We start from the raw sequence: 17678 nt of genomic DNA, 5'->3' as shown, positions 1-17678 counted from the left end.
TCATTGAAACGTCATGATCCCAGGGTCCTGGGATCAAGTCCTGTGTCGGGCTTTCCGCTCAGCGGGGAGCCTGCTTCTCCCTCTCCTGCTCCCCCTGCTTGTGTTCCCCACCCCCGTTAAATAAATAAATAAATAAATAAATAAATAAATAATCTTAAAAAAGAAAGGGAGGGAGTGAGGAGGGAGGGAGGGAGGAAATTAGGTAGATGGGTGCTCCTATTTCCTAGAGCTGAGTCGATGCCCCAAATGTGGGTAAGCAGTGTTGTCCCCAAGCTTGGGTGTCCCCCACCCCTTTTCTGGCCCAGCCAGTAAGTCTGCACAGGCGCACTCACTCTGGTGCGTGCCTGCCGGCAGGGTGCTGACACAGGTACAGGTTTGGGTGCCAGGTGTGACTCTGATCGTGCACCTCCTGTGTGGTCTTGGGCATGTTCCTCGTACCACGAGCCTCAGTTTTGCTGTCTGGAGAGCCTGAGGATAGCAAGGCACCTCTGCCTCCCCCTCCCTGGTCTGGGCATCACGCGAACCTCTGTGTCTTGAGGAGAGTGGGTGCTGGTGGCTCTGCCGCCCTCACAGGGGCAGACCAAGTGCATGAAACATGCCAGTGGTGTTTGACGTGTCACCTCCACAGCTGGCATGGAAAGGAGCGCCGCTGCTACTTGGAAGCCCCACACGCTTCTTCCCTTCAGAAAGCAGAGGGATTTCCTTGTGACCTGTTTGGCTGCAGAAAATAAGAGTTGTAGGAGCTGCACCTGAGCTTCTAGGGATTCTGACTTTCTGGGTGATCTTGGGAGGGTCCACGAAACATCTTACCGGTTTCGTACTGTGTACACTGATGAGCTGACGTTTGGGAGCTGTTGAAAAAAAGGCTCTTGGTTGTGTGTTACTCTCATGTGGGTCTTTGGTGTGTTTTCTCGGTGAGAGCTGTGGAGAGCAGCAGGCCCAGCAGGGCAGCCGGTGGTCACGGCATGGGGTAGTGGTGGGGTCTCATCCATCCACTGCTGTCTCCACTCCGGGTCTGGCCTGCTTTCTGTTTCCTGGATACTGGGAAAGCAGCATGTCCTAGAACACAGTCCTCTGCAGAGTAACTTGACTCTTAAACATATGGTCTAAAAAACTGAAGTTGCCTCGTGCACAGGTATGACATAGCATGCACAGATTTGCCACAACCTCCTTGCTGCCAAGGGGCCCGTGGCCCGGTGCCGAGCAAAGGCTCAGCGAGTGTGACTAGTGAGCAGTCACAGTACCTCAGGAGTTGAGGCTGAGTTACTCAGTGGCATTCTACAGTTTCCATAAGGCTTTTCTGTACAGGGATCTCACAGGATCTTACTGAGACGGTTTTGTCAGGATAAAATGCTTGTGCACGGTGCCCAGCTAATATGTGTGGTGCTGGGCTCTGGCCCAGGTCTTCCAGCCTCGCTCTTGCTTCTGAAAACTGGCTCTCAGTTGTGCCCAGGCTCTGTTTACGTGTGGGAATTTGAGCTTTCATGAGAAAACTGTGGTAAGTCTTCAACTTGGCGAGTGTCTGTGTCTTTCTTGTCCGGTAAGTTGCTTAGCCTTGCCCTCAGCAGTTAATGCTTATGGTGGTACTTCTGCTAGACTTTAATACTGTTTTAATAAAACAGCCTTGTAACTATTCATGATTTTGAAAATCAGTGTGTTTGTTTGGTCTTGATGGTCCTGTTCCCATTCCAGCGAGCCATGTCCTCCAACCGATGAGCGATTGGTTGCAGGGTAAGACCAACACTTCCCACCACCTTTCTGTCTTGATTCCTGCTGCCTTCTCTTCTTGTAATTGTGCTTAACTCCTGATTGCCCTCAGTGTTGAAGAATGACTAACGAGGCGCACAGGCTCTGGCTGGGACCTCACTGCCCGATCCCCCATGAGTGCCCAGGCTTCCCACGGCCCCTGCCCTTTCTCCACCTGGAGTTATTCAGCTATTCCACATTACCTGGGGGGCCAAGGCAAGGTTGGCTGGTGCCAGGGAGACTTCTGGGACCAGGCGTGCACACGGACCTCCCCTCCTCCAGGCAGGCACCAGTGGCCTCAGGAAGGTGGTAGGCAAGCAAGAACAGGGCTCCTTACCTCCCTAGCCAGTTTCCCCCTAGAGAGACCCTTGATAGTTGTTTCTTGCCTTCATTTCTCAGAGGATATAGGGGGCCCCTCCAAGGGCCAAGTGTTAAGTGTGATGCTTGGACTTAGATGCTGTTGTCTGTGCCCGTGAGAGGCAAAAATGTTCCCATGGAGTTTATGTGGCGCTTCTCCAGGAGGGTGTGGATAAAGTGGGACCCTTTGTGCCTCTTATGGGGCATTCCCCCCTGGGTGCTGGAGGTGCATGGAGCGTCTGTGAGCCGCCTGCCACCCAAAAAAAAAGAACGGGGGGGGGGGCGGGCAGAGTGGAGTTCCCTTCCATTGCTCTCTCTCTCTCTCTCTCTCTCTTTTTTTTTTTTTTTTTTGGCCAAGCTGTAGAAAAAGCCCATTCCTGAATATCCCAGCAGGAATGAAAGGTCTTGCCTGTTTTCCAGCTGGGCTGGTTCATCTCAAATGCTTTTATTTTTTTTTAATTTTGAAGTTATTCCAAGAATGTTAGTTTTTATAGCAGCTGTTTTATTGTGTTGCAACATATTTACCAGGCCTTTCATCTTCAAAACAAGGGGAAAGGATTTTTGTAAATTTTGGAAACAAATATTGTCACTCGTTTTTGTTTTGCTTTGCTGTATCAGTTATGTCCCCTTCCCCCAAATCTCGTGGTGGAACTCTGTGACTTTGTGTGTCTTGTGTCAGCAGACACAGTACAGAAAGTATAACCCACCCAGGTATTTTTTTTTTTTAAAGATTTTATTTATTTATTAGACAGAGATAGAGACAGCCAGCGAGAGAGGGAACACAAGCAGGGGGAGTGGGAGAGGAAGAAGCAGGCTCATAGCGGAGGAGCCTGACGTGGGGCTCGATCCCAGAACACCGGGATCACGCCCTGAGCCGAAGGCAGACGCCCAACCGCTGTGCCACCCAGGCGCCCCACCCAGGTATTTTTTAATCATAAATGTGTACTATTAGGCTCCAGTGAGTGGATTTCTGTGTGGATCGGACTGGCTCGTAGAGGCAGAGCAGCCGAATGCCACCCTGCTGGCCACCCCGAGAGGCCTCCCTGATGGGCCATGTTTAATTTCAGCAGTACATGGCTCTCAAGTTGGCCCCCTCTGTTCTGTCCTTTCTGGACCCAGAGGGGGAAGTGGTTTTTATTTGGCTCTTGGAAGGGTGCCTCTTGGATCTGGATATTTATAAATGTGAACTGGGCCACCACAGTTTGCCTCTGAATCTCAGGGCTCATCTTACAGCCAAACTTAGGTTCCTGGACTGGTGGCTAAAGGCCAGGGCTGAGGCCCGTCTGTGGCTCTTCATGACGGAGCAGAGGTTTTTAGTGGAGATTTTTGGCTATCACAAGAAGTGGTGAACCTCTGGAATGGTAGGAAGTTGTTTTTCTCTCCGTCATGTCTTTATGGCTTGTATCACTGGGTGGCAGAGTGGAGGGGTAGGGTTTGTTTAGATAGGGTGTGAAATGTGGGCACTGGATCAGTTCCTAGAACAGAAGTGTTTAGTAGGGTTTTAGCGTCCTGAGCCCTCCCTGTACCCCTCAGATGGGAGTTACAGGGCAGGGTGAGCCATTTAGAGTTTTTGAAGACAGCATATGCCTCCCGTCTAAGACTCTGGAATCTTCCATCTCTGGTTTATTCACTCTAGAGAGCAGTATTCCTGGGAAGGAGTGACCCACATTGGGCAGCCAAGAGCTCGAGCTGTGGGTCCTGAGTTTCCCCGAATGTCTGGGACAACATTGGTATCAGAAGGTTCCTGACTGCACAGGAGGCAAGGCAGCCCGTTTTGACCAAAACCCCTGCGTCTGTTTTGGGGGGGTGCCACAGAGTGACCAGGGACACCTAGAGGACCATGTTGGTCCCAGGGGAAGGCTGGAAGCCAGTATGACCAGCCCCCCTTGGCAGCGCTAGGCTCCCCTGCTGCCTAGGGGAGAGGCTTGGAAAGAGTCCCGTAGCTGCCTGTCGTGCTTTTGTCCGTGTGCTGGTTGACCACAGCGAGGTTCCCGCTCCAGGCTGGTTCCAAGTTACCTCTCTTACATTAGACGCTGAGCCCTGCCAAGTGTAAGGAGCCCAGAGCAACGACCCCCTTCCTAGATCGCTTAATGTCAAAGTCATTTGCTGTTGCGGAGTTGACTGGAAGCGGCAGTCTGCAGCAGACCTTCCCTTCTGGAGAGTTAAGGTGTTAGTTGCCGCCCTCCCCCATAGTGAGCTTCTTCAGAAGAGAAACATCTGGGGTGGTCCCTGATTCACCATAGCCTCTCAGTGAAGGCCCAGCATGCACCCTGGAGTGCCTCTCCTCATGGCCTCTTCAGGACTATAGGGGTCTCCTTGTGGGGGGGCAGAGTGTGGCCTTGGTGGAGCTGGAGCCACCTTCCCCCACACAGTGTGCCCTTCTGACCCAGATGTTAGAAATGCCTTTCCCAGGTGGAGAAATGAGCACAGGACTTGTCTCTCCCTTCTGGCTCCTGATCAGACACAGCACATCAGTGTTTCTAGAGTGGAGGCCCTGGAGCCTGGGCTCTGAGATAAGAGTCTACACTGCACCCCCAGCACTCTCCTCCCTGTGGTGACTCTGGCTTATCTGGATCCCCTTGAGCAGGAAGGAACAGGGTTGCTAGTGGGGAGACATAAGTGTACAAATGCGTCTTAAAAAGGGGTGAGCTCTAGTTTTAGAGATGGTAGCCAGATCTGCTGCCCCATTACAGCCTTCCCACTTCTCCATGGCACCCAGTCCTGTGCACCCCCACCTTCGTATCATGCCTCTGGTTCTGCACATTTTGCACATCTTAAAGGTTTCTTCCCTAGTAAGAACTAGAAGGTTGAAATGTTGAGCGGAAGGGAACAGCCAGGCAGCCGTGCCAAGAAGAAGGTAATTAGCACACTGCAGTTAGTGTTGTCCTTTACACACCTGGGGGTGGAGGGGTGCAGCCCAGCAAACCTGGGCCAGTCAGGAGACCCTTCCCCACACACCAGTGCACCTTAACGAGAGGCTCCTTAGGGCAGCGCCAGCTCCAGCTGTTGTCCTCCCTGTAGAAGCAAACTGCAGTTCGTTCTCTTTCCTCAATTTCAGAGCATGCCAAGAAATGACAGCATGTGCCGTCAGTCTGTGCTTCTCATGCCTTCTACCTTGTAATTCTGGTGATTTTATGTCCCTAATCTTGGGGATCGCTTCAAAAGGGCAATTGATAGAAGCTTCCAGGTCAGCAGTGGGGGAAGAGCGCTCCACGCACGAAGCTGCCGTGTCCTGAGACCTTTCCCCTCTGAAGGCAGGTGGGCATGGTGCTGTGGCACTTTGTTTACTTACTTCCACTCTGCCCTTTTTTAATTTGAAGGTTTTCCGATGTCATTCTGGCAACAATTTTGGCAACCAAGTCTGAAATGTGTGGCCAAAAATTTGAACTGAAGATTGATAACGTGCGGTTTGTTGGGCACCCGACACTGCTGCAGCATGCTCTGGGGCAGGTACGGCCTTCCCTGGGCAGGTGGGGTTCTCCCTGGGGCAGGTACGGCCCTCCCTGGGCAGGTGGGGTTCTCCCTGGGGCAGGTACGGCCCTCCCTGGGCAGGTGGGGTTCTCCCTGGGGCAGGTACGGCCCTCCCTGGGCAGGTGGGGTTCTCCCTGGGGCAGGTACGGCCCTCCCTGGGCAGGTGGAGTTCTCCCTGGGGCAGGTACGGCTCTCCCTGGGCAGGTGGAGTTCTCCCTGGGGCAGGTACGGCCCTCCCTGGGCAGGTGGGGTTTTCCCTGGGGCAGGTACGGCCCTCCTGGGCAGGTGAGGTTTTCCCTGGGGCAGGTACAGCCTTCCCTGGGCAGGTAGGATTCTCCCTGGGCAGGTGAGGTTTTCCCTGGGGCAGGTACAGCCTTCCCTGGGCAGGTAGGATTCTCCCTGGGCAGGTGAGGTTTTCCCTGGGGCAGGTACGGCCCTTCCTGGGCAGGTGGGATTCTCCCTGGGCAGATGGGGTTCTCCCTGGGGCAGGTACGCCCTCCCTGGGCAGGTGGGGTTCTCCCTGGGGCAGGTACGGCCTTCCCTGGGCAGGCATGGCCTGTCCTGGCTCTGGGACCCTTGGGGAGCTGTGGCTCACACTGGCTTTGGTGAAGCAGCCATTGTGTCATGCCGTGTACCTGACCCCATGCGTGTGTGCATGCGTGCAATGAGCTACATATCCCCATAGGCCTCTCGTGGTTTCATTCCCTGCCCCTGGCTTTTGCTCTTTGCATACTGGGTCTCTCCTGATTGCCACCTTCCCTTTTATATATAGGATGTCTGTTTCTAAAGTGGTGCAAGTATTTTTTCTTATTTATTAAATGATATCATAGCAAGAATGATTATTAATTTAGTTCTTACATTGTGCTAAATCCTGTATGTGCATTATGTGATGAATGAAATGTTACAGTACTGAGGGGTTTTAAGAAGACTGAATGCGCTGTATTACCCAAGGGCGTTTGACACCAGAACCTGCTAGACAGCCCTTTGCACACAGGCACAATCAGGGTTTTGATAAGATGGGGTAAGATTTAGCTCCATTTATATGGTCCAGAAATTGCAGTCCTCAAATCTTTTCCATGAATATGCCCATGGAAGGAGTTTCTGAGGCAGTTGGAGGTGCCAGGACATCAGGCCATGGCTGGCTGGCTGACTGCACTAGGCCCCACGAGTGGCACCTTCCTCCTTACTGAGGCCCCTGCAGACAGGGCTCAGTCCCCACTGCTGACCTATGGGTGACAGAGGGGAGATTTGACATCCTGCCAGGAGTCAAACTGGAGTGACAAGCAGGGTTGGTAAAGAGCCTGCTTGGGATGGCCCAGGGAGATGTGGCTGACACACACACATGCACACACACACATACACACACCCGCGCTTGGGGTGGCCCAGGGAGATGTGGCCAACACACACACACACACACACACACACACACACACACATGCTTGGGATGGCCCAGGCAGATGTGGCCGACACACACACACGCACACACGCGCGCACACACACACACACAGCCGCGCGAGCTCCTATGCCCCCTGGTGGCAACACGTGTATTCAGCTGGGTGTTTGTGGCTTGGGGTGGCTGGATGCAGGAGCAGTGGCTTGGTCTCTGCTGGCTCTGAGCATGATCCTGTCTCTTAATCGTCCTGGGTGGTTGCCATACCTGGCTGAGACAGAGGTCCCGGGTGGACGCTGAAAACAGCAGTGGGGGAGGGAGAATACCGCATTTGCTCTCGTGTGGGCACCTCCGCTCACTTCCATTGGCTGGGGTAGTCGTGTCACTTTGGATCGTAGCACTGACCCTTCCACTCTTGTCTCAGCTGTGTTTCCACCTGTCTGTGCTGCCTGTGCTTGTCCGTACAAAGGCAGCGATCACTTCTCAAAGACCCTAGGGCTGGCTCTGTTTTTCTCTGGGTCGGCTATATTCTGGAATCTCTTCCCATGCCTGAAGAGTAGCACTAAACAGGATTTCTTGGAATGTGGTGGCTCTCACTCATTAGAATTATATTTCTTTTCCAGGTTTCAAAAACAGATCCGTCTCCGAAGAGGGAAGCTCCCACCATGATTCTTTTTAATGTGGTGTTTGCACTGAGGGTGAGCGAGTGTCCAGATGGCTGAAGAGCACTGGTAGATCAGGGAGGAGGGTCCGGGGAGAGTAGCAGCAGCTCATTTCCGGCGACTCTGTCATTGGCTCAGAGCTCAGACTGCAGAGCTGGCCCAGCTGTTGCCAGGCCGCGCCTGCAAGAGTCTGCCCATACTGTTTTTTCTAAATAAAATACACATAATAGTTACCATTTTAACCATTTTAAAGTGTACAGTTTGGTGGCATATAGGAACAACATTGTGAAACTGTCACCATTATCAGTTCTAGAACATTTTCATTGCCCCAAAAGGAGACCACTTATTCCTCATTTTCTTCCTCTCCCAGCCCCTGGAAACCACCAGTTTGCTTTCTGTCTGTGGACTTCCTATTCTGCATTTTCATGGAAAGTGGACCCTACAGTGTGTGACCTTTGGTGTCTGTCTCGTCTCACTTAGCTCGTCCATGTGAGCTAACATGTAACATGGATCAGGACTTCGTTCCTTTTTGTGGCGGAATCGTATTCTGTTGTATGGATGGACCACAGTTCACGCGTTCATCTGTTGGTGAACGTCTGTGTTGTCTCTGCGTTTTGGCCATTATGAACGATATAGGTTCATCACTATAATATTATGGCCAGTGCTGTTATGGACATTTGTGTCCAAATGTTTGTGTGGACACACATTTTTATTTCCCTTGGGTATATAGCCAGGCGTGGCGTTGCAGGGTCATGTGACAACCCGCTGAGGAAGGGCCGACTGTTTCCCGTGTGGCTGCACCGTCTACCTTGCCACGAGCAGTGCGTGAGCGTTCTAGTGTACCTTCCTCCTCACCGACACTTGTGGTTTTCCACTTTGTTTCTAATAATTAAGCCTGGTAGTTTCTTAAGGCAGTTCCCAGAGCTGTCTGAAGTTGTGTTAGAGGAAATTTCTTTTCAGTGAAGCTGTCAAAATATAAGGGATCCAAATAAACATAAGAAGCATCCCTGGGTAAAGACTCACTCGTATTATGAAAGGACTTTGAATTGCCTAGGAATTTTATACTTGGTGACGGTTACATAACAGAATTCCTCTGAACTGTCCCACTACCTGTTTGTAGCAAAATATTCAGTAGTCCCTTTCTGGCTGGGCACATGTGAGCTGCATAATGGCTTTTCACAGAAGTGTCCCAGACAGAGTGACTGGGGCTCAGGAACAAGGAGCAGTGTGTTTTCTGAAAGTCTTCAGAGTGGCAGAAACAACACTTAGCAGAGAGGTCACCTGTAAAATTGGGTACCGCTCTAAGTCTCGAGGTGCTTTTCTCTTGAGAGAAAACCACATTCACTGTGAACAGCTCGAAACCCAAATGATGCCAGAGGAAAGGCCCTTTGGAACGGAGCTTCGTATTAAAAACTGGCCTTCCTTGCTGGTAGATAAGAAGCTGCACGTTAAGACAAAGTGGTCGGTTAACAGCGGCTGTCCCTGGGGCACGCGGTTCCGAGTGGAGACCTTTACTTGTGTAATTTTGGCATTTTCACAGTGTAAATAATACAGGGTGTGACTTATAAAATTACATAATACAGACATCCACAACGAGAACTCAAGTAAGAAACAAAAAAACAAAAATCATGACGAATGCTGTCTGCCTGTGAGCACTGATAGTCCCTGTGGGACGGGCGGTGAGAAGCAGCCACGGCCCCACCCTGCAGGCAGGCCCTGGTCTCTGGGAAACAGCGTGTGATAGCAGAATGTGTGACACCCCTGGATACAGCAGTCAAGAAAACAAGCAGATTTTAAAGTTGTGTGCACACTTTTGTAGTAATAATTAGGCTGGAAATGATTCTGGTATCCAGTAGTTGGGGACTGATGAGACAAGGTGGTAGTTATCATACTGGCGCAGCCTGTGGCTGTTAAGGTGAGGCGTGGGGGCGAGGCCACAACCTGGAGGAGGGTAGGCGGATTGCTGCAGTAGGCAGCAAGGCTGTGCAGGACTTCAGGTAGCAGGGGCCAGCACGTCGAAGAGTGGGAGGAATTTTAAATAATGCGAAGTGTTGATATTTTTAGGGTCGGAAGTTATTTTTTCCTTTTTAATAGTCATATAAAAACATATATATATTTACTTTGAAGAGTTTTAAACACACCCCCAACTAGTGACCATAGTTTGATAACCCTCATAGACCTGTCTCTGATGTCCCATAGCTGTCACCGGGCCTCCCTGGTTTCTCCTCTCCCACCCTGTTGCTCAGGTGTTTCGAGGCAAGTGCCACATCTCACGTCTGTTCGTTTCTGTGCACCTCAGGTAACATCTCTCTGAAATACGAACGTTTATGTTATACCGTGATGCCCTTTCACACCTGATGAAGTTTGCCATAATTTGGTATCAGCTAGTGCCTAGTGGCCGTAGTTTTTGCCATTGGCCTGTCTGGACCGGGCTGAAAACCTTGCCCTCACGAGTGTGTGGGCAGTGTCTGTAGGTCTCTGCCAGTCTAGGACTCTCCTCTCCCTTCATCCCATCGAATGGTCCATGGTTGGGTCCATCTCATTATGCTTGCTCTCTGTTTGTGAATTGCCTGCAAATTGGACATCTGCTCTGAAGGCCTCATTACGTTTTGGTGATACTTTTTGGGAGCAAGAAAGTCTCACAGGCGATACTCTAGATTTCCTGCTATTTCACATCACCTGTGGGACAAATGTGGCGTTTCTAAGTGTTCCCACTCAGGGCCGGCATGTCCTAGGTGGTACCTTTCTCACTGTGTCCAGACAGAGCCTTGAGTGGTTCGTGGCCTGTGAAGCCAGACAGGACACCCCAGCATACTCCATCAGTGCAGGTCATCGGGCCTCGCCTGGGTGAGCACCCCTTGTGTGCCTGGGAATGTGGAGCAGGTGGACTCGGGCATCTGACTAAAACACCGTCCTGTCCCAGCCAGTGGGACCTTGAGCGTAGCGTCAGGCTCTCAGGCGTGACTCGATTGCTTCTTGAAGAGAATTACCATGTGCACAGGATCATTCTCCTTCCTCTGTTTTGCTGCCGAGAGTAGTTTGACACAGATTCTTCTGCAAGTGTATTTTGTTGTAAAGCAGTTGTACGTGCTTTATAACCTAGGCCCTCTAGTTCCGTGATCTTGTGTGGAACATTGTTGAGGGGCTACCCTTGCCGTGAAGGGGCAGGGCTGCTGCCTGGTAGTGGGCATGGCATGAAAGTAGTGTTTAGTCCTCTCCCCAGCACACGCATGTTGTTGCCAGGTGTGAATTCTCTTTGTGAACCTGAGACCTGCTAAGAGTTCCGAAAATCTCTCCAACTCCAGGTGAGGAAGGTGTTTACTGAGTCTGGTGTGGGTTTTGGTCCAGAAGGCTGGCTGTGGACACCTTGCTGGTAGGGCCCTGCCTGCCAGATAAACAGGAGGGGGAGGCGGTACCTTGGTTTTAATCAGCGGCACCATGTGTCCCGCTCCCTTCTCCCACCTCCACACCTGGGATGACTCAGCAGCCCTGTCGGCCTCCTGAAACACTGAGTCATGGTTGGCCAGTTATCTGCTCTGCGGAGCATCTTCAGAGACCCTACAGCGGCCTGCTCCACCCCTGGCCTGGGTGGGTGTGCCCGCCTGGCCTCACTGAGGCGTCTGATAGGTTCTAGAGTTAGCACGGTGCCAGGGGAGCTTGTGGGGAGAGGGGAGGCCTGGAGCCAGCTGACTTCTTCTGGTAGCCAGGCTTGTTTCTGCTGGGAAGAGCCTCTTCTCCTGAGGACAGTGTGCTCAGCAGACGGTCAGCCTGGTGCTTCTGTTTACTACGCTCCCTGTCCCTGTTGTCATGGGTCCGTGTGGTTGAATTCGCACGAAGCCTGGTCCTGCCCACCAGTGGTCAGCAGTACACCGGCGACCGCAAACACTGCTAGGGTTTCTGCCCCAGATAGGCTCTGTCAGACTAACTGGGGAGGGAGGTGCCACTGTTGAACGTTCTCAGAGGGGAGCCTATGGTCACGCAGCAGGTGGGTAGTGGGATCCGTGCCTTCAGCTGCCCGACCACCCCAGTGGGGCTACCCTTGTCTGGTCTGGAGTGGGTGCTGGATCTGTGCCCTGCCACCCGCCACCCTGGATGGCCCTGGTGTGGTGCCCTGCATCGCCTCCGCTTGTCGGCAATGCCTGTGTCCCCCACCAGCTGGGGGGCCCCACAGAACCATCTCTGTGTTGCCATCCAGGTAGCCATTCCCAAGCTGGGGTGTGAGCACACTGATGCTTCTGTGGACAGATCCTAGAGGGGACAGAGGGCCGGGGACAGCGGTGGCACCTGGAGAGGGCTGTGTGGGAAAGGAGCAGAGAGGGCTCCTCCGTGCCGTGCGTCTGCTGTGCCTGTGTGCTACCTGAGTACCCGTGCCGCGTCTGAGTCCCACATGCCTCTCCCGCAGGCCAATGCCGACCCGTCAGTGATAAACTGTCTGCACACCCTTTCCCGACGCATCGCCACCGTGCTACAGCACGAGGAGCGCCGCTGCCAGTACCTCACGAGGGAGGCCAAGCTGATCCTGGCGCTGCAGGACGAGGTGTCCGCGGTGGCGGACGGTGAGTGTGGCAGAGTGTCTCCTACTCCACACGGCACGGCAGGGACCTTTCGAGGTAGGGACCCTGGTCCAGGTTTGTAGATGCAGAAACGCAGGCACCAAGAGGTTATGGGATGTCTCACGGTCTTCCCCGGGTGCACGGGAGGATGCCCCAGGGGACACAGCTGGAGAGCAGCTCTGAACGGATGCCGGTTATGGATTTCCCAGCCTGAACCGCACCCCACCTCCCAGCTGCATTGCCCACCCAGCCCTGCTCCCGCTGGCTGTGCTTTCCTGTGGCGGGAGGTCATGTGGAGGGGCCAGTGGAACACGGAGCTGGGAAGGTGGGCACTTTCCAGGTCTTGGCTTTCACGTGAATTGAAGGAGGACCTAACTGAGTTATCAGCCGACCAATTGTTAAAGATACTGTTTGCCAGTAGATCGCTGATTTTGGTGTTCCGTAAGCACCTGTAAGCACAGAGAAGCGCCAGCCGTGCCCACTCCAGCTCCATCTCAGTCAGCACCCCGTAACAAGAGAGAAAACCAGAGACATTTGCAGGTGAATCCAGCCTAACTTTAGCAACAAGGAAAGGTAGTGATCAGTGTACATAAACTGTTCCCTCAGGTGCATTCTCAGTGAAAACTTGCTTTTTATGTTTGACAGCTGTCAAATGTGTAATTACGTTTTGGCCTATTATGTGTTGATTAGTAACAATGCAGAAGTTTAGTTTAAAAAAAATTCTCTCTAGAGTCTGTGACTTTATCACAGAAATTTTTTTTTTTAAGATTTCATGTATTTGAGAGAGAGAGGGAGCATGAGTGCGTACAAGCAGGGGGAGCGGCAGGCAGAGGGCGAGGGAGAAGCAGACTCCCCGCCGAGCACGGAGCCGGATGTGGGACTCGATCCCAGGACCCTGAGATCATGACCCGAGCTGAAGGCAGACCCTTCACTGACTGAGCCCCCCAGGCGCCCCTATCACAGGAAATGTTTCAGAATTCAATTTAACTACATATGTTAAGGCATTAATGAGAAAGGATTGATGAAAGACTTTTGATCGTAAGAATAGATTGGATCGGTATGAGTGGGTGGCGTGAGGCAGGAAGCATCTGCTCACCAAGCAGAAGGTGTCTCTGGGGGTCTGTGCTCTGGGGCCACCAGTGAACTGGCTGCAGGGTCAGGTGTGCCATGTAAAGACGCTTGAACAAATCAGCCGAAGTCCCATCTTAATTCAACTGGTTGCACAGATTTCGTAAGACGCAGTGGGGAACGACCTGATATTTGGCTCAGAATGACTTAAAATTTATTTTCAGTTAAACTTGCTTTTTTAAAAGATTTATTTAGAGAGAGCGCGTGAGTGCTGGGTGGGGTGGGGAGGGGCGGAGGGGGAGAGAGCATCTCGAGCAGACTCCCTGATGAGTGTGGAGCTCGATGCGGGGCTCGATCTCACGACCCCAGTATCGTGATCTGAGCCAAAACCAAGAGTCAGACTTTCAACCCACTGAGCCACCCAGGCGCCCCAGTTAAACTTGTTTTTAAAGGTGTTTTCCGTTGCAGCCTTTGCGTATTTCCTTGCTTTGGAGGCTCTAAATTCTCTGTGTTCTGATTCTTGCAGCAAATGATGGTCCTCAGTCCCCATTTCATCACATTCTGCCCAAGTGCAAGCTGGCCAGGGACCTCAAGGAAGCTTACGACAGGTAAGACAGGTGGGTGGTATGCTCGGTGCACCTACCTGTGGGCCTTGTTGCCTGTTCTCCTGTTGTGCCACTGAGATGGGGGTGGGAGAGGACTGGGAGTGCCAGCCCTTCTGCTGGGACAGCCCCCCTCCCTGAACTGGACCTGAAGTCACGTGCGAGAGCCTGAATTCTTTTCAGTCTTGAGATACAAGGTCAGCATGACATGGTGCCAGGTTCCCGGTCTGCCTCCTAAGATGGGTGTCACTGGCATCACTTCACTGAGGGGGAAACTGAGGCTCAAAGGGTGCCCCGCACTCTGTGGGATGTGGGGCTTGGGGCCTGAGTGTAGGAAGGCAGCAGGCATTGCGGACACAGCAGAGCCTTACAGTTGTTCAGTTATATTGCTGTTCCCAGCTTCTGTGGAGAAGCAAAGAACGTCTGTTCTTTTTAAAGAGTGTCCACCACTCCCTGACCCTGGGTCTGCAGTGTGGGTGGGAGGTGGAAGGGAGGCTTGGGCGGGTGCCCAAGTGACAGTTCCCCTGAAAGCTGTGCCTTTCCGCCCTGCTCCAGGGCTGTTGGTGCACGAGGGGCCGTCACCCAGGGCTGAGGAGACCGCATGGCGCGGGCATGCTGCATAGACAGCACAGAGGTGCAGGCTTATCTGGGCCTTATCCTCGCACACGGCCCAGTGCCCTCCCCTGGCCTTTCGGGGCTTCACTCCATCGGTAGACTCCACGCTACCCACTGGAGGTGGGCTGGACCTAAGAGCTGTGGCTGCCGATACCACGTGTCATCCAACCCAGGAAAGGGTGGCTTGTCTAGGATCCTTTTTTTTTTTTAAAGGTTTTATTTATTTGACGGAGAGAGAGCAGGCATGACCAGGGGAGCAGCAGGCAGAGGGAGAAGCTGACTCCCTGCTGAGCAGGGAGCCCCATGCGGGACTCGATCCCAGAACCCTGGGATCATGACCTGAGCCAAAGGCAGGCGCTTAAGGACTGAGCCACCCAGGTGCCCTTAGGATCCTTTTTTGGTGTTGGCAGTTTTCCTGATCTCACCATCAGTACATGTTTGTTATCGATATTTAGGAATTCTAGAAAGTATAGAGAAAGCAAAGCCCATCTATGGTCCCATACCCAATGATTATTGTTACGAGCATTTTGGAAACTTTCATTCTCTTTGCTGTTTTAACTGAAACTTTTGAAAAGGCCACGTATCCATCAAGTTTGAAAGTCCAAGTCTTGGCATCTTCCCTGCTGTACCACCCCCCACCAGGCTTCCATGCCAGTGGCAGATGCATCTCAGCAGGCCGCCATGTGTCATGCGTCCCCCGCACAGACGGGCTGGAGGCACACACAGGCGAACGCTGACCACCCTTGTCCCCTTAGAGTGCGTGTGCTGACCGTCCCCAGCCTTCTTAGTCTGGCAGTGTAGCTTAGACCCTGTCTGTACTGGTAAATGAAGACTTTTTCTTGTGTTGCTGCCTAGTTAGCCAGCCCTTGTCTTGGGCACTGAGTTGGCTGCAGCCTCTGGTGCTGTAAGACCTGTGCTCAGCTCTGCGCATGTGGTGCTGTGCGTGTGTGCCTGTTTATCAGATGAATTCCCGACAGTGGAATTGCCAGGCCGGATAGGTAAAATGCCCTTGGAATACGATGCACGTGCCTGTGGGGCTTGTGCCACAGGCTGCACCCCCGCTAGCAACAAAGGAGATACCTCTTCCTCTGGCTGGGCCGGCATAGGGTCTTGGCGAGCTGTGGGTCTTAGCTGCGGTGTCTCCACAGCTGTGTTGGGATGCCGCTGCACGCATCCCCCTTTTCTGTCTGAGCTCCCCTCAGACCCCTGTCTGTCTCTCTGTTGGGAGGAAAGGTGCCTTCGTACAGGAAGCAGAGCTGTCCTCTGTGACAGAAGTTGCAGCTTGTGTTCCTTTGTCCTGACCTCGCTGACTGCTGGGTGTTAGGGCACGGAACTTGCGTCCTGTAGTCCCCGCATCTCTTTCTCCCGTGACATTGCTCCTGACCGCGTTGAAGTCTCTGCAGTCAGAGAAGTGCTGCCCTTTGATCTTGGGTTGGCTGGTGTTGGAAATGGCTTCCTGGGAAAATGTTGCCTTGCTCTGAATGGTACTCAGCCTGCCTCCGCTACGGTTAGACTGCAAGCAAAATTCAGGCTAACCTGGAGATGAACACCAAACCAGAACCAGACTTGCTATGTCTAAAGAAAGAATGGACCGTGGTTTCTTATGTGTGAACTGCACGTTGGAGGCAGTGAAGTCCTGAGCAGTTGACCTGCCTGCAGTGCTCAGAACTTGGGGCAGCCCAGCGCCCCCCAGTGGGCGTTAGTTTAAAGGAGGACAGGAATCAGCGTTTTGGAAGAAATGGCCCCCAGGCTTCACTGTTCAGCACTTGCCTCTTCCCTTTAGCCCAGGCTTCCTGGTCAGTGCTCAGGATCCCACTTCCCCTGGGTAAACTCCCCATCCACCCTTTCCTGTTCCCAGACCCCACCCTGCCCAGTCTTGGGTCCTGGGACCCATGTCACGTAAGCCAGCAGCAGTGCTACTCTGGTGGGAGTCCCAGGGAAAGTGGGGTCCTCCCCTGCACCCTGTCCCAGCCTGCCCATAGCAGTGGCTCTGTGACTGCCCAGGAGCCCCTGGCCTGTAGCCTTCCCTTTGCCTTGAGGTCTGGCCTGGCCTGCTGCTGCAGGGTGGACTTACCTTGTAGCTAAGGAAGGGAGACTTGAGTTTACATGACGGATGCAGTAGCATGGAACACAGAGCCTTCTCCCTTTGGCAGCTTTCCAGCAGACCCTGGGAGGGTTTTCTCTGAGCAGAAGTGAGAGACTGGAAGCTGTGAGATGTGGAGATTGGAGATCGGGGTGAGACTTCTCAAAGGAGTTGTTCTGGATTTGCTGTTTTAATTAAAATCTGTGGTTGTGGTGTGGCCTCATGCCCCAGGACCTCAGTGTCTGTGAATATAGGGTGGCAGCATGAATCGCTTGGGAACATACCCTGACTGTTGCATAGTCTGTGTCTCCCCTTGGAGCTCGGTGACCTCAGTGACAGTGCCCCACTGATGTGTGTGACTGTCAGGTTGTGCTCCCATGAAGTCAGGGAATGTCCCTTCACTTTCTGTAACACAGACGTTGTGGTCGACCTGTGGGGAAGCACAACTTGCCCACTGGGGCTTGAGGGAATGAGTAAACAGCAGTCATGTTGTGGAGTCCATGGTTTGACCAAGTGGTTGCTGAATGGTTTTCAGAGGTAAAGGGGCCTGTGCTGGGGCCGGGAGGCTCCGAGCTCGGGGGAGCTGCCCAGGGCCTGGCCGGGCAGGTGGCATTGGGAACTGCGTGCTTGCTCATTGCCACCTCACACCGTTGCCTGTTCAGAGCAGAGGTGCGCCCACAGACACCTCCGCTAATATCCTGGGAGTTTTAGTCCCTCTTTCCATAAAATGCACTTCTATAAACCTTTCGTGTGAAATTTCAAGGTGGGCCTTTTGGAGCCCAGTCGGACCTCTCGAATTGTGTACAGCATCCCACTCTCTGTAGTAGGAAGCCTGGCTGTGTGTGGGACCAGAACCAGCAGGTGCTGAGCTGGCAGGAAGAAAGGTGCCGGGACACCAAAGAAGGTTTCAGCTCTTGGCTGAAGGGTTAGGAACTGAAGTTCTTTCTCAGGTGGTGAGATGAGAGGGCAGTAGGGTTAGCTGGTACACACCGCATTCCTTCTGGGATGGGAAAGATAAGGGCATGTCTCAAAGGCCAGCGTGTGGCCTCTTGCACAGTCATCGCCTTAGGACTCAGGGCATCTATCTTGTGCAGCAGATGGGGCTGGGCGCCCTGTGTGGCCCAGAGCTGT

At 53.0% G+C, this 17678-nt stretch overlaps 1 protein-coding gene across 9 annotated transcripts in view; it reads left to right on the top strand.

The window, feature by feature from the left end:
- NPRL3 (NPR3 like, GATOR1 complex subunit) overlaps positions 1 to 17678 on the top strand; it is a 38422-nt gene that overhangs the window by 5604 nt on the left and 15140 nt on the right. For 3 of the 9 annotated variants that reach the window (XR_007191292.2, XR_008960551.1, XM_044379050.3), the window contains exons 3-7: positions 1693 to 1731; positions 5424 to 5553; positions 7588 to 7662; positions 12029 to 12236; positions 13774 to 13855. Coding sequence is in view for 2 of the 9 variants with exons in the window: in XM_044379050.3 (XP_044234985.1) it covers positions 1693 to 1731; positions 5424 to 5553; positions 7588 to 7662; positions 12029 to 12236; positions 13774 to 13855 (534 nt within the window). In the remaining 7 variants the exon portion in view is untranslated. Of the gene's footprint in view, positions 1 to 1692; positions 1732 to 2436; positions 5554 to 7587; positions 7663 to 12028; positions 12237 to 13773; positions 13856 to 17678 lie in introns of those variants that run through there. The other 6 variants (XR_007191293.2, XR_008960552.1, XM_048224843.2 and 3 more) reach the window with 5 other exon arrangements.

This window comes from Ursus arctos, unplaced genomic scaffold (genome assembly GCF_023065955.2).
Source record: "Ursus arctos isolate Adak ecotype North America unplaced genomic scaffold, UrsArc2.0 scaffold_2, whole genome shotgun sequence".
Classification (NCBI taxonomy): Eukaryota; Metazoa; Chordata; class Mammalia; order Carnivora; family Ursidae; genus Ursus; species Ursus arctos.
Note: the sequence above shows the minus strand (reverse complement) of the source record. Positions and strands in the feature narration are given on the sequence as shown.